General features: G+C 36.1%; 1 protein-coding gene across 8 annotated transcripts; it reads right to left on the bottom strand.

Moving 5' to 3' along the window:
* Positions 1–7,231: 7,231 nt before the first annotated feature.
* LOC122311949 (sulfate transporter 1.3) lies at positions 7,232–13,807 on the bottom strand. Of its 8 annotated transcripts, XM_043126737.1 has the most exons (16): positions 13,732–13,807; positions 13,596–13,639; positions 13,357–13,460; positions 11,431–11,790; positions 11,264–11,312; positions 10,953–11,160; positions 10,617–10,791; positions 10,399–10,464; positions 10,200–10,313; positions 9,946–10,062; positions 9,716–9,842; positions 9,077–9,363; positions 8,787–8,977; positions 8,176–8,261; positions 7,994–8,070; positions 7,232–7,834 (listed from the first exon to the last, which is right to left on the bottom strand). In XM_043126737.1, the coding sequence occupies exons 4-16, from the start codon at positions 11,764–11,766 to the stop codon at positions 7,691–7,693; spliced, it is 1,977 nt and encodes a 658-aa protein (XP_042982671.1). In that variant the 5' UTR covers positions 11,767–11,790; positions 13,357–13,460; positions 13,596–13,639; positions 13,732–13,807; the 3' UTR covers positions 7,232–7,690. The 8 variants fall into 8 exon arrangements, with proteins under 8 accessions (XP_042982671.1, XP_042982670.1, XP_042982669.1 ...); XM_043126736.1 differs by having other exon boundaries at positions 13,348–13,460; positions 13,596–13,795; XM_043126735.1 differs by having other exon boundaries at positions 13,354–13,460; positions 13,596–13,795.
* Between the last annotated feature and the right edge of the window lie 2,609 nt (positions 13,808–16,416).

Below are 16,416 nucleotides of genomic sequence, written 5' to 3'. Positions count from 1 at the left end.
GCCATGTCACAACCCCAGGAGATTTGTCCGGGAGCACACCTCAACACAACTCATGGAGGGTCAGGACAGTTACATGGTTAGTCTGCTTGTATGTCTTGGCTCAGACCATGACATGCAGCGGGCAACCATGGAGGCTACTGGCCACGCGTAGACCATGTGTGCAGGCTTGTGCGTGCCCTTGAGTGTGCACCTGCGTGCATGCATGCGTGCCCCCGCATCGTTTAGCGAGGCTAGTGGTGTGCCCCCACATGCGAGGCTAGTGGCATGCCCACTAGGCATCCCAACCAGCGCACGGCTTCAGCTCGTGCCTTGCGGCCCCATAGCTCAGACTGTCAGCTTGGGCCATGCATGCTCATCACCCAGTCCACCAGCTTGGGCCATGCAGGACCACCGCCCAAACCAATTGACTAGGCACCACAGCAGCAGCACGACATCACCTTGTGCCCACCATCAGGTTTAGGCTTGACACCATGTCATGCCCACCATCAGCAGGCCATGCACAACACCATGTCGTGCCCACCACCATGCCACGCTATGCGCGAGCTGTGGACCAGACTATGACTAGCCTAGCTGTGGACCATGTACCACCTTAGCCCACCATGGGTCATGCATGCCACGGCCACCATGGCTAAATTATCATTTTTATTATTTTTATTTATTTTATTTAAAGACTTGATTAATTATTATTTCATTTGTTTATCTATTTTATTTTATTTTGCTTAGAGACCTTTTGGGAGTTTTCATTTTGTAAACACTATAAATATGATCCTTAGACATTTCATTAGGATCTTTTGGCAAATTGAACATTGAGTGGCCGGCCATAGGGTGGAATTCTTCATTTTCGGTGCACATGCACTTGGGCTCTTTTAGGGTGTAATTCGTGAATCCCCAAGGAGAGGATCTTCACTATGCAATTCGTGAATCGATGTTGATTCAATTTATCCTTTAATATATTGAGGTTTCTTTTCAATTCCTTGTGTAATTCGTAAATCAAGAATTGTTTGGTTCATTTGTTATTCTCATTTTCTCTTTTTGTGTTCTTGTGGAGTTTGTTGATTGATATGGAGTGTGGAGGCCGAATCCTTCATTGGGGAATTTGGATTGTGTGATGTTTTGCTAGATCTCTTATTTTCATGTGATTCATCACATGTTCGTGAGATTTCATTGAAGTTTCTTAAAGAATCCCACCTCTTAAACAAGCATTTCGGCCAGTCTATCCCTTTGCCTTTTCCACCACCTTCAATTGCCTCAAACCATAAAACCCAAGCCTCCCATCAAGCCTTACATGCCCCCATCAATTTCCATAGCCAAGAAAACTACAAAAACCCTAGATCTCACCTTGAGAGATTCGGCTATAGCCTCATTGGTTTGGCCGAAACCCTAGATCCTAAAAAGTCTCACTTCCATTTTTCCCTCCATCATTTGATTGGTCAATTTCCTTGATTGGCTCACTCAAATTTCATCTTTCCCCCAAAACACATTTTCCTTATCCATCCTACCCATTTTCGGCCAGCCCTTGTCATCCTAGATCTCAAGATCTCAAATATTACATTTTAGGAATTTCACAATTCCTAACTTTTAGGATCTCACAAGCCCTCTTTGCCCTAGCCGAACACACCCCCATAATCCTTGGCCGAACCCTTCATCAAACCTAGCCCCACTCACTCATTTCTAAACCCTAGTCAAGATTACCCTTCATCCAACCATAGCACACAAGCGGCGCCTAGCACACCAATGGTCACTTAGTAGTGCACCATCATTACCCAAACCGTGATCACCTAGCCCAAATACCATCCATACTTCTCACCATTGAACCCTAACCTCATCACACCCAAGCTCCCATTGGGTTACATGTGATCTACACCAAGCAAAGGAATCCCATTGGTCACTAGAGGAGCAACAAGGCGAGGATCGGACCCTTAGTGCTTGGAGACTTGACTAAGGTCCCCAACACTAAACTACATGCACCGAACCAGCAAACTCCCCACCCTCCGATCCTTCAAATCGGCATGAGCCAACCTTCATTCCATTGGCACGTGGTCCTCATGACTCCAAAGGCGAGGGTTGGCTATTCCACCACTGCATATCTACTTTTTCGATGCCAGTCTGTCCGGGGTTATTGCTTTTCCTAACCGATGATCTTGTGAAAGAGATTAAGGATCTCGCCAATAAATACCTCAAGACTTTCAACTATAGTGCTTCCAGTTGCATTGCCTCCAGCAGTAACTTACCTTCAAAACGTCTTTTAAGACGGTACAATCTTTGTAGGGTCTGGGTAGAGACCAAGAAATTAGTCTCAAAACCTTTTTTTTTTTTTTTTCCTTTTTTTTCTACCTCATTTGCATTGTGGTTGTTGTTTTAGGGTATTTTGTTAGGAACCCCACCCTCTCTAACTTGTATCCTCTTTTATTTTAATGAAGTTTGCTTGCTTAGAGAGAGAGAGAGAGAGAGAGAGAGAGAGAGAGAGAGAGAGAGAGAGAGAGAGAGAGAGAGAGCGCGAGAGAGAGAGAGAGGGAGGGAAGGGTGAAGTCCTACTAGCGGCTTGTAAAGTGGAGAATGAGGTGGCTATTCTTGAAACTCTTAAAGCTCTAGCTATATTAAGGGATTTATGATTGTCACCTGGAGCATACCAAAATTGATCCTTAAAAGTGACTGTCTACTACTAGTTTACAAACTCAGCCAAGAATGGGAATCTATGACAATGGTGGGGCAACCTGCTCAAGAGATCAAAACATTGATGAAAGCATTTGTTGATTGTCAAGTGTAACATGTCCATTGAATGAGCAATGAGGCAGCGCATAGATTGGCTAGACACGCTTGGCATGTAGAGAATGTTGAAATGTGGTGGGACAATGTCCCAAATTCAATGTCGCAAGCTATTTGGCTTGATGCAAATAGTTTGTAATGATTTGGATGCAATAAAGTCTGTTTTCCTATTAAAAAAAATTATAATAACTTCATCATTTTATCAACACTTTATTCAAAATATAATTATAAAAATATTTGTATATTTTATTAAAATTGGATTATTATTATTAAAAAGTGGATGTCATGGATACAATGTTAAATATTATTTATTGAAGTTTATATTCATGTCAACTCTAACTTTTGCTTTATCTACTTGCAAGAAGTGGTTTTGGGGCAAAATGGTGTACTTGGATAGCATACTGCATTTCTATAGCTTGTTTTTCTATCTTGGTAAATGGTTCGCCAGTAGGTATTTTTGACTCCTTCCGCAGTTTATAACAGAAGGATCCGCTCTCTCCATTACTTTTCATTATTGTCATGGAAGTCCTTGGTTAGATGATTTCAGGCTTTGTCGAATGTGGCTTTCTCTATGAATTCTCAATAGGAAATGGTGATTATAGCTCTATTGATATTTCTCATTTGCTTTTTACCGATGATACTATTATTTTTGTGGAGCAAATAATGGGCACATTCAATCTTTGAGAGCCCTCCTCCTTTGTTTCAAAGCTATCTCTGGTTTGAAAGTGAATCTTTCAAAGTCTGAATTGCTGTCGGTAGGGGCTGTCCTGAATGTAGTGAATCTAGCTCGACTCCTGGTACATAAGATTTATTCTCTACTAATGAAGTATCTTGGTCTAGCGTTTGGTGCTTTCTTCAAATCAGAGGGGATTTGGAATGTTGTGATTGAAAATGTGGAATGTAGATTGGTTTCTTAGAAGAGGTGATACTTGTCTAAAGGGGTTACTTTAATCAAAAGTATCATTTCTAATCTACCAACCTATTTCCTGTTCTTGCTCCTACTCTCTACAAAGGTGGCCAATCGTATTGAGAAGCTACAACAGGATTTCTTGTGGAGTGGGATGGGGGATGAGTTCAAATTCTATCTAGTGAACTAGTCAACAGTTTGCACACCAATGTCTGGGCATGGATTGGGGATTTGTAATTTGATGACGTTAAATCAAGTTCTTTTAGGTAAATGGTTGTGGTTGTACCAACAAATGGGGACCCTATGGAAGTCAGTAATAGTTTCGAAGTTTGGAGGGTCCCAAGGAGGACGATGTTCAAATGATATATGCAGACCATATGAAGTAGGTTTGTGGAAAGACACTAGAAAATGATGGGAGACTTCCTAAACCATGCACATGTTGAGGTAAGTGATGGTTCTCGGGTCAGGTTTTGGCATGACAAATGATGCAGTCAACAAAGCCTCAAAGAAGCATTTCTTGACATTTCTTAGCTTGTACGGGTGAAGGATGTTTCAGTAACTGATCTCTTGGTCTTCTCTCATGGTTCCTCTCAATGGAATGTAGAATTCATTAGGGTGGCACAAGATTGGGAGTTGGGAGTTATTTATGAGTTTTTGGCCTTGCTATATTTCATTAGGGTGACTGAGGGCACCTTAGATAAGTTCAGTTGGAGCCCCCTCTAAGAAAGGTAAATTCATATTTAGATCGTTTTACTAGGTTCTAACAAATGAGGGCATGACCCCCTTTTCCATGAGGAATATATGGAAGATGCACGCTTCTTTAAAAGCAGCTTTCTTCGTTTGGATAGCTTCTCTGGACAAGATTTATTATAGAAAATCTAAGGAAACTTTGTTTAATGGTGTTGGACTGGTGTCGCATATATAAAAAGGATGGAAAATTTGTGGATCACCTACTTCTACAATGTGAGGTGGCCAGGACTTGTGGAATCGATTTTTTTTTTTTTTTTGGGGGGGTTGGTGGGAATAGGCTAACATGGGTCATACCTCGTAGGCTAGTGGGTTTTCTAGTAAGCTGGAGGGGACTCCAAGGCAATCCACAAGTAGCAATAATATAGAAGATGAACCCTTATATGTATGTGTTGATGTATTTGATAGGAAAGAGCTTTCACAAGATTCCTAAAGTCAATAGAAATTCCACAATTGAATATCTAGCGGGCTGTTACAATCCTGTGATGCCCCCAAATTCCGTCGCTGCCTGTTTGTCAGCCCAGTTCTCCGCCGTCCGGCCACCGTTTAGTGCACCACCACCACCATTCTCTTCCCCTCCCACCAGAGATCATCTCCACCAATTTTCATAGCCATCGGACCAGCCGTTAGCCACCGCGAGCCGCCGGAAGTCACGGCACCTGCCCTGTTTTTCTCCCCTGTCGCCGGTTTCTTTCGCAGCCCAGAACCGCCGCCGGCGTTTTGAGGCTTGCGAGAGGACGCTACAAGAGCATAAAGTTTCTTCTTTAAAATATTGTTTGTATGGGTAGGGTTCATTGATTTTAATGGACTTAATGTCCATGATTTTTTACTGTCAGACCTTCGGTTCGGTTGTAAACCCTAGCTAGGTGCCTACTTGAAAAATGTTATAATACTTCTTTATCTTATTTTAGATCTAATTACTGACAAAATTTCAAAAACTTTTTATTCATTTAGCTATGTAGCATTATTTATTGAAAGATTTCACATACTACACTATTATTCCACTGTAATACGTCAAAATTGTCCGTAAATTAAGTTTTGAATTAATTTTTAAAAAGTTAAGAGACAGTCCAAGACTGATGAAAAGTGCAACATTTTAAAAATAAAATAAAAATAGAATATGAGTGTAGCATATAGTACTACTCTTATATGAGTTATCTTTTTAATTAAAATATGCGTTTTTCTTGAAAAATAGTATTGTATAATTTGTATTTGTGAAACCACCACATGTTCCAATTAAATTCATAGGAAGAGTTAGATTTAATCAAGAGAAATGATCCTTGCAGTCGTGAGTGTGCAAACGCCACACAATCACTTTGAAAAAAATAAATAAATACAGGAACCGCATGAAAAAAAAAAATTTAATTTTTTAATAGTGGATCTCACTCATTTTTAAAGAGATTACATGAAACTTGCACATTTCATGATTTTAACTTTATAATATTTTTATTCAACATTTTCTCTTTCATTTTTCAAACTTTAATAAAATATTTTAATTCAAACTATTTTACTACTATATACAAATCATATAATTAATATTCACAAAATTCTTATCTCATCTCATTTTTCAAACGAGCCCATAATAGGCTAAGAATTCTACTACTTTTGGTGATATTTGGTGTCAGATTAGGACCTCAGATACTCCACCACAAACTTTTTCTAATAATCCTCCCACCATAAGTTAATCAACTGAACCTTATATGCTCCTGCACTTTCCATTTCAACACTGCCTTCTTGAGTCCTTTTCTTCCTCCCTTTATATTTCAACGATTCATAGTTATGCATCTCATTGACCTCATAAGCCAACTTCATGCATTCCATTTGCAGCTATCTAGTAGTTTCTTCCAACAATTTCAGACACGAGCCTAGGCTTCAAGCTGTTGAACAAGAATATATACAGGCACTTCTGCAGCTAAGGTAACTTGACTAATGCCATTGCATCAACAATTTATTGCATCGTAGTAGATTCTATGACTCGTATCCGTATGATCCTTTGTTCTTGTTCTGATTCCAATCTTTAACTAAGAACTTTATATTTGCTATGCACAAACTAAATCAATAGATCAGGTTGAGCTGGGAGTTTGACGACAGCTACAAGGTCATGATTTGATATCCATCTTCTAAATACTGGTCATTTTTCAAGGCATGGATATTGCCATTATTGTGGATGTCGGAGTGGTGCTTGTAACGAACGGCTGCAGCCTGCAGAAGACACTCATTCTGAAAAAATATGCATGATAAGTGTCTTGGTTGGGTTAGGTGTCTTTCCACTTTGGGCATGGAGTACTTTAATTTTGACATGTTACTCTTTCAAAGGGGTGTTTTTTTTTTTTTTTTAATTTTTATTTATTTATTTTTATTATTATTATTTACACTAGTACATGAGCACGCTCAAACTAGACACTTTGCACTGTGTTAGACAGATCTCTAACAAATTTAAGTCTAACTCCACTATTTTTTAAAATAAGTACATGAGTGCGCGAAATTTGCACATTCTAACATTATATTTAACATTAGTTTATCAACAACTTTGAACCTAAATATGAGCTCCCAACGAAATTGCCATCTATTAACAGTTGGCTTCTGAAGCTATTTTAATTTTTCACAACTGCAATTAGCCCGTTGTTTCCTGAAGTTAAAAGTAATAAATAATGCACGCAACATAAGTCTAGAGAGGTTTCTATGTTCTTTGGTTTTTGAGTTACCTATTCTAATTTATATATTCGGATGCCATAATTTCACTAAAGTCTGATGGATTGGCTTTTTTTATGATTGTGCAAATGATCCAAAGAACAGAAAAGAAAAGTCAAGTCAATCTTGAAAGCGATAATCATGAAGTATTCAAATGGGAGTTTCGACGTCTAAAGAAGAAAGGCTAACAAGAAAATATGAAACAAGCGTTAAGACCCTTGCTTTTTCTCATGAGAATGATCAAAACGCATTCATCAACTGGCCTGATCAAGAAAACAAAATTCCTTCTACGGATGTGTCTGAAACAGTTACATCTATATATGTGGACCTTTCTGTAAATTAAACAACCTTATCGCTCTCTGAGTGCACACCTTTTTCTTTGCTTTTCTTTACTTTTTTTTTTTTTTTTTTTTTCACTGGATTAGGATCTCAGAGTCCACTTAACCACTTGTATACTTTTATGGATGACCTAGTCACCACCCACCACGACTCAACAAGACCTGTTTTCCAATGCTTATAACTCGAACATTCTAGGTATGCTCCTGCTTCTCATTATCTTATGCAATCATTCCTTGTTTATCAAGCTTCTTCAACCAACTTTGGAGAACAGGATGAGACAGCGTCTGCAACTGTGAGAAAGATTTTGTCCTCGCCGATCACGTTTGTAAAGTTGGAAGCGTGGAGCTTGTCAATCACCACTGGCCCAGGATTCGCCAGAATGAGCTGCAAAACATCATGGAAAATTCGGGTAAGACAATTTCATGGTACAAAATAATAGTGTGAATTGTTTCAAAGGAAGTATTTGATGCTGGCACATTCGAAATTTGTTTTCAAGTGGATTATATTCCAGAAATGGTGGTTTTAGCATGGAAGTTTATCAACCTGAAGGTCTCTCTTCTGGAGACTCCTATATAGTTCTTCCAAGGCATGAATGCCACTAGTGTCAATGTCTGTAACAGCTGCAAAAAACAAAAAAAACAACACGAAAAATATGTTCAGATGCCAACAAGTGCCTCTGTGTGTTGGCACATTGAGTTTAGAGACTTGGTAAAATAATTGCTTACGTGACATCTCAACTATCAAAATTTGGATTCTTGGTTGGTAGTCCACTTTCTTTTGTTCTTCCTCATCTGTCAACCACCTTAATATCCTGCAGTAAAGTTGAAGAAGAGGGGAAAAAAAAAAAAAAAAAAAAAAAAAAAAAAAAAGAGCCTTAGCATCATGGAAGCAACTCAAAGTCTATAGCATATTCCAAAACTTCAAAGTTGCCCCTAATTTTAGGTTCTTGTTATTTGGAGGCATCATATGTTACATACCATTAGGATTATGTACTTGGGTACAAAAAGTCCAATAAGCCTTAAGAAACAGCTCAATCAGAAAACTTCAATTTTCGTTTTTCAACTTCGTCATGCTAGCTATTCAAAACCTACATTCCTCATACTTTTTTGCTATCACTTAACCTTCTCTAGGCTTGATTCCCTAGTATATAATTCCCTTCATTCCTACAGAACTTAGAAGCTTTTTTAAGCCATATGAGTCTCCAGATTACGCAATGGAAGTTTAGTAATTGTTGGAACTCCCTAGATACAGATGGAGTCCTAAAATGGGGCATTGAATTTCAAATTTAAGGGATCCCAACTGGCATGAATTTAGCACAAGAGAAGACCATATTTACCTTTCCTTAACATAATTGGAGTTAGAAAAATAAATTGCTGAATCGATTCTCACAATCAGAACGCCTGGAACTTTAGTTGCATCTGGATATTGTTGGAGATTTCTGTACACAGTGGTCCCAGGAATCTTCCCAAGAATTGCAGTCCTTGGCCTGGTAACTTGTAATAGGATTTTGGCAAAGGATATTGAGACCTGTGACAGCACGCAGTGAAGCGGAATTAGATGACATAAGATAACTCATATTAATTTGGAACTAAGGAATTAAAAATTGGTGGATATCTTAGTTCTTACTGCAATTAAGAGGCCTATCTCAACAGACAAAAAAATTACTCCAAAGAAGGCTCCCAAACAAGCAACAAAATCAAATTTATCAATCTTCCATATCAGGATTGCAGCCTGAAAGTCAATTAGGTTGATCACAGCTGATATGATGATGGCAGAAAGAATGGCATTTGGTGTGTACTTGAAAAGAGGTGTGATGAATTCCAAGGTTAGGATTACAACGCAAGACATCACAATGTTGGAGACTGCAGTTTGGCAGCCAGCCATGTAATTCACAGCTGACCGTGAGAATGAACCTGCAAGTAATAAACAGATATAATCAGTCAAAGACTCAAAGGTGCATGGAAACCATTTTCATATTACTGAGTCACATGTATTTCTTACAAATTGGTCATTTAGGTGTTCCACGCTTCAGGGAACATGATATATAACCATCTGGTTGTTAAAATAAAATTTTGTTTGACATAGTTTTAGTATGTATTTTATTCATGCTTTTATTGTTCTGATTAGAAGGATTGCTGCATTTTAGCATGTGCTACTAAAACAAAGGATTATGGGATGTAACTCTTGTCAGAGATGAATACTTGTTCCCCTCATTTAACGAGCATCACATTTGGAAGTAGGCAGGTTGTTGTGCTTTCTTCTCACCTGTCGCAACATAGCAGGAAGTCATTGAACCAACAATATTCATTGCTCCTAGTGCCACCATTTCTTTGTTTCCATCAAGTTGATAGTCTTTCATGGAAGCAAATGTTCTTCCGATTGCTATGGCTTCCTGATTGAATTTCCCCAAGATGAGTTATATAAGAAAATTAGCTTAGATACAGGAACCGAGGATCCAGTCCTCTTGATAAGAGATGGGTTATGTGAGGGCTCACCGTCAATGCTACCATACCGGCCACCATCCCAATCCTAAAACCTTTGCCAAGATATTCACCATGGAAATATATCTCATTAACCGACGAGGGATTAATACCTTTCTCTATATGTTTCACCTTTACATACCAATTAAACTGTCAGTGTCATTGCTGCTGCAAATAGTACTATTGCAATCCCACAATGATTAGGATTGTTTTCACAAATTACTTCTTCATAAAAACACCGAGAGAAGAAGAATGACCAAAGAACTTACAATTTCAACACCATTCTTTTCTGCATGGGTTATATACACAAAAAAGGTGGACAGAACAACAGATATCAATGGGGCAATTGCAGGTAACCAGAAGAGCTTGTTGTTCCTTTTTCCCTAATCCCCATAATATGTCAATCAGAAAATAATTTACAGCCTTCAACATTTTAGGTAAATAGTGAGAGTGATTAGGAGCTCTTACTATGTGTTTAGCGAACAGCAGAAAACTTAAAAAGGTTGCTCCAATAACTATAGTCTGCCAGTTCCACTGCAAAATGCTTGATATAAGATTAACTTGACTTTGATGTTTATTTTTACTAGAAGATTCTTAATGTCATTGTGGATCCTTTTCAGAAGAATTCTGAAAAGGATGAGAAAGGCAAAACAAAGTGATGGAGATAGAGAAAAAATAGGTCTTACTCCATGATTGACTGAGCCCCATACTGAGTGCATTACAGAGATAATATCAGCTTTCTTTGTGAACTTTCTTATTCCAAGAAAACCTTTAAGCTGTTGGAGTGCAATAGTGATGGCAGCTCCACCCATAAAACCGACAATGGCAGCATGGGATAGGAAGTCAATCAAGAAACCCAACCTGATAATAAACCCAAACCACCATAATATATTCACAGTTGGCAGAATGCTAGAAGCCTTCAAGGGGCTTAAAAAAGAATATGAACAATGCAAGACCAATAGTAATAGACATTTAAGACAAAATTTATCTTTGTGACTTGTGAAGATATGGTATTTAATTACCTGAAGAACCCTAGGGTGGCTTGAGTGATTCCAGCAAAAAATGTAGCTGTGAATGCAAGCCGCCGATACTCTGTAGGATTTGTAGTGGGGTCGATCTCATTTTGAAGTAGGGTTCCCAGCAAGAGAGAGACCACAGCCACAGGTCCTATGGCTATATCTCTTGAACTACCCATGAAGGCATAAATCAATGGTGGAACAAAGCTGGAATCTGTATTGATTTAGAACCATACAAAAGAGAGAAGCCTTATAATAAGTCCAAGGAAAACAGTAACAGGAAATGCTATGTGTGCATACATAGTATGGAAACTTACACAATCCATATTGTGGAGCCAAATTTGCAAGCTTTGCGTATCCAATGTCCTATTTTGGTAGTCAATAAACTATTAGAGCTGCGTAAATGGGGCAAACAGTATATATTTTCTGCTTCTTTTTCTTTCCTTCAAGTTATATTTATATATCTGCGGGGCAGAAAATTTACCTGAGGAATGCAGAGACTTGCAATAGTGAGTCCTGCAATAAGATCCCCCCTGAATTTGGTTAGGTTGTACCTTCTACCCCACTCAAATATGGGGAAAATGGCCTGGATGCCTAAAATGAATTTGCGAGACCCAGATTGATCCTTAAAGGGACGTAAAGGATCATCTGAAAAGAATGTTTCTTTCACAGTAGCTTTGAATTCCTTGAAGAGATTTTGCTTGGGGGGAACTCCCACCTTGTGAATGTATGCCATGTTCAGTGATGGATGGCGTGAGGATGATAGGCTTCTGGTATCCATCTCTTTTTTTTCATGTTTCTCGTCAGTTGAATGACCCATTAGAGGCAAACAAAATTAGCTCACCTGTAGCACAAGAAAAGCATAAGAAAATCATGACTAGGAACATCAGGATGCTAGCCTAAAGGAGACTAAAAGGAATACACCAAAGCTTAAAGTGCTGAGCCAAACTTCAAGTAACATAGTTTCTTCTACATGCAAAATATATTTATAACACCATCAAGCTTCAAAGCCTAAAGTAAAATAATGGTCTCATCATATGATGAGTTCACATAATTGCATATAGCTCATGGAATCCACAACTACCATAACAAGAGAAATCACAAGTAAGAAGGAATGGTTGACAATATTTAACCTCAACGAAGTAAATAGATGCAAGCAGAAGACTCAGACAGTATTTGTTCAAATGCTTAGAAGAGCCTTCTTGATGTGGAAGGTAGTTGGTGTGCTCTTGCTTATATAAGTTCTTAGGATTTCTGGTCAAACTTTTCAGCTTAAAAAGAGAGAACAATAAAAAACAATTCGTCATGAATCTGTATCCCTTACATGTCATATACAAGATTAGCAGGAATGTAAAACACAATTGCTAATCACAGGCAGCCGACGCATGGAATGTTTTAGTACCTTCTATTGATGTAAGCAAGTAATCTTATCTTCCATAATTGTAGTGCTTACGTATTAAAATATGCTGATTGGGAACGTATTGACTTTCAAACACAGATGGCAGCAGCTAAGAAACTAGAAGCACGTCCACCTTTATATCTCACAGTCCCCCTCTTTCTATTTTCTTTTTCCTATGTCAAAAATTTTATTTTTTCCTTTCTCAGGGATCGGAGGGGTTGATTCTTCAACTGAAAGAACCCCCTTCAAGTGGTGCTCTGCTTAACAATTTGGAAGTTAATAAAGGGTATGCCAAACGCAATTCCAGTCTATCACAGCCAGCGATTGAAAGGTGCAGTTGTAGTCTCATTGGCCCCCATTTTGACGCAAACCTCTGTTAGAATCCAAGTCAGCCCATAGGCTAATTTTTTTCACATAAAAGTCTTCCAAGAACATGTATGACCAGAAACCAAAACACACAAACAACAACAAACCACAAAACTAAATTGCATCGAATTTCTTGACATAAGAGGTCAAGTTGCCGATGTAAACAACAATGCCTTTCTCTAGTCGATATTGGAATTAATATTAGTTTTATTGACACTGACAAAAAACACAGCATCCAAGCATTTTAGCTTTAGTTCAGTGTCATACAAAATATGCTATTCCCAAAACTTCAGAGTTCAAGAATCAATCATGTCCCTTCGGAATACCTTAGAAGCCAAATTGACCAGGCCATCAAACTGATGTAGTAATCAACTTGATTAATACAAATATTCATGCTACCCTAATATCGAATCCTATATGATCTAGCTCCACCATCATTCCACGAGGAAGATAGTTTTTACACGTTAAGGGGAAGAATCCAACCAAAATACAGAACACAATAAAAAATCATAAACAACAAACAATCCATGAAATGAATCAAAAGCCAGGGAGATTATTTTTTTCTTCTTTAGTGGGGTTGGGTCCTTTTCCATTTGCATGTTTCTTCTAAAGAATAGAGGCTAAAATGGAGTCTACCCTCACCACCTTCCTTAATGTGCTTCTCATGCAAATTAGCCGTTGATAGTGGGTGATCATTCGATTACACGTAGACAAAAGAGATCCCTCTTCCACTTCTAGCTCATATCTTCCTGTAGGCAAGAAAAAGAAAAAAGAGCAACAAAAACTAATATAAAATTCAGAAAAAAAAGGGGCAAAAAGAACGTATTATTGTTTAGTTTTATATGGAACGCAAAAAGTTGATACTCTTGCAGACAAGTTACCACCTTCGCTTTTTGTTCGATCTCCACACTAGATGGTCCTCATGTTTCTGAAAAAGTTTTATTTTTTAAAGTTTGATAATGATATCAAAGATAAGAAAATCACGGAAGAAGAAGAACATCAAAGCAAATTAGATTATACATGTCCAGGTGCAATGAATCCGAAATTGCTTCCGAATTCATAGAACTTCACCTGCCACTCTATCAATAATAGGAGAAGGCGAAAACAGTTTTTGTTTTCAAAAATTTTATAAAGGAAAATACTACACTTATAGCTGGTGTTACTGCTGTGCTTTTATTATTATTATTATTATTATTATTTTTTAATGATTAAATAAGTATTTTTAATAATATTATAATTTTTTTAATTTTTTTAAAATATTTAAATATGTTAAAAAAATACATGAAAAAAAAAAAGAAAAGAAAAAAAAAATCCCAAAACAGCGGTAGGAGTAACACCATTTTATAAACTATAACCTCGTAATGTGATATTACCAATAATAGAACTTTATTTAATAATTTTAAATTTAATACAAACTTTACTATAATAATTTTATAATTAAATTTGATAACGATCAATTTAATACATGAAATTGCTTTCCAATCCAATTTCGTACACGATTTTGATAGATGACAAAAGTAGCTAAAATATTCTAGTCTAATAGCATTGTTATTAGATTATACATATGTAAATGATACTTTTGATAAATATAAGATTGAATTTAAATTTTAACTATTCCATTTACATAAGTCTCTACATTGGAATAGTTATTTTTTTATTATATAACTATAAAATAATATAAGATAAATTTGACTTTAGTTATTCACATCACATCTTCATATTAGATTATCTTTTTATTTATTATATAGTAATGAGTAATTAATAATTTAAAAAATATTTAATTTATTTTATTTTATCAAAATTTAATTATTAATTATTAATTTATTTTATTTTATTATGTTTTACTATTTAATTTAAAGAAACTGTGAGAAGTTTGTAGATTTTGATAGAGAGAAGAGACAAAGTGTTATAAAAAAAATAATAAAATAAATATTTGATGTGTGTACAATAACTATCAAATTTAGTTTTGATTTTAGAATTAATGTAACTAAAAGCTACTATAACTACCCTTTGCTTAGTCTAATGTAGATAATTTTATTATCTTAATAGCTAAAAAATACAATATTTTTATATTTAGATATTTCAATAAGACTGCTCTAAGGATGGATAGAAAGGATATGTTCTAAATATCGATGTTTTGTGCCTAAAAAATTTAAAGAGATTTATTTCGGCATTACAAATTGAAAAATAAAATAAAATGATAAGATTTTCAATTGAATAATATTATATATATTTATAAAATGTGTAAATGTCGTATAATTATTTAAAAAAATGAGATTTATTATTAAAAAATTAATTAATTTTTTTTTACTAAAGCTAGCAAAAGCTCTGAAAATAGTAGATTAATTATATTTTTCGTGGGATGAAATGATTATTAGCACTATAAATATTCTTCGACTCGCAGTTAGTTGAATTTTCATGGACACGTACAACACAAAATAATAAAAGTATTTGGACGGTTGGGAAGTCAACAACAACTTTGTCGCAAACCGTTAGTCGTGGATTTGAGCGCAACCGTGGAGCTCCACGTGTTGTATGTCTTTGGAATGCACGAGTAAAAATAAATAAATTATTACAATCTTAGAAAATAGTCTTTTTGCTAGTTCTTCTTTTTCAAGTATGGACTCCACGTACTGATCACGTGTGGTAAGGATCGAATCAGGACGTGTTTGAGGCCAAGTTCCGGAGGGCGGAGGCTGTGAGAGTGAGATTACTTTTTTTTGAATGGCAACCACCACCGTTCGTTGTTTTTGACTTCTAAAAGGTTGATATAAAGTCGTTTGATGAGATATAAAAAGGTGATAGCGGTAACGATTGTGGATTCAAAGAGAGAGAGAAAACCTGATTGGCACAACGGTCACTGGGCTCGATGTGCAACACGAGATGTGAAGATTCGGGAGTGGGGAGACACCTTCAATGGATAAGGACTCGTTGGGAAAAAGATTTTATTTTAGAATTTTCATATCATTTTATTTAATTTTATTTTTAAATATTACTTAAATATAAATATGTTTAAATTTTTATATATAAAAAAGAAATAATTCAAAATTATCAAATTTTTAAATAAAAATAATATTAAAAAATTATTATAATCGACTTATGTCATAACCGACTTATTTTGTATGACAGCCTTAATTCCTCTAAACCAACTTAAGCCATATACCCATGAACTGACTATGTGCTCCTCTATATGCATGTATATATATGTGTGTGTGTGTGAGAGAGAGAGAGAGAGAGAGAGAGAGAGAGAGAGAGAGAGAGAGAGAGAGAGAGAGAGGAAAGATTGTTCACTTAGACATAAGTTTCATTGATTTGAATAACAACCTCTTAAATGCTTTATCTTACAATATCATTTATTTTTTAATTTTATAACACATTATTAGTACGAAGGTTCTGTCGATTTTAAAGTTAGTAGTCTTTTATTTCAAGTAAATTTTTTAATATAATATTTATAATTTGCAAGATGAATATGAAATAATACATTACTTGATAAAATTTTGTGTTTATTCTCATGATTTTATAAATGTATTTCTTATTTACAATATAAACATACTTATTTTATTTATTTATATATATAGAAAATGTCAAATATTACAAAATTGAAATTCATTACTCTTAACATTTCTGAAAAAAATTATTTATCTTAGATCCTTAATGATGAGATCCATCTGGATGCTATGAACTTGAGAAATACAATTAAAGAAA

This window comes from Carya illinoinensis, chromosome 5 (genome assembly GCF_018687715.1).
Source record: "Carya illinoinensis cultivar Pawnee chromosome 5, C.illinoinensisPawnee_v1, whole genome shotgun sequence".
NCBI classification, from domain to species: domain Eukaryota; kingdom Viridiplantae; phylum Streptophyta; class Magnoliopsida; order Fagales; family Juglandaceae; genus Carya; species Carya illinoinensis.
This window is presented reverse-complemented; position numbering and strand designations above follow the sequence as displayed.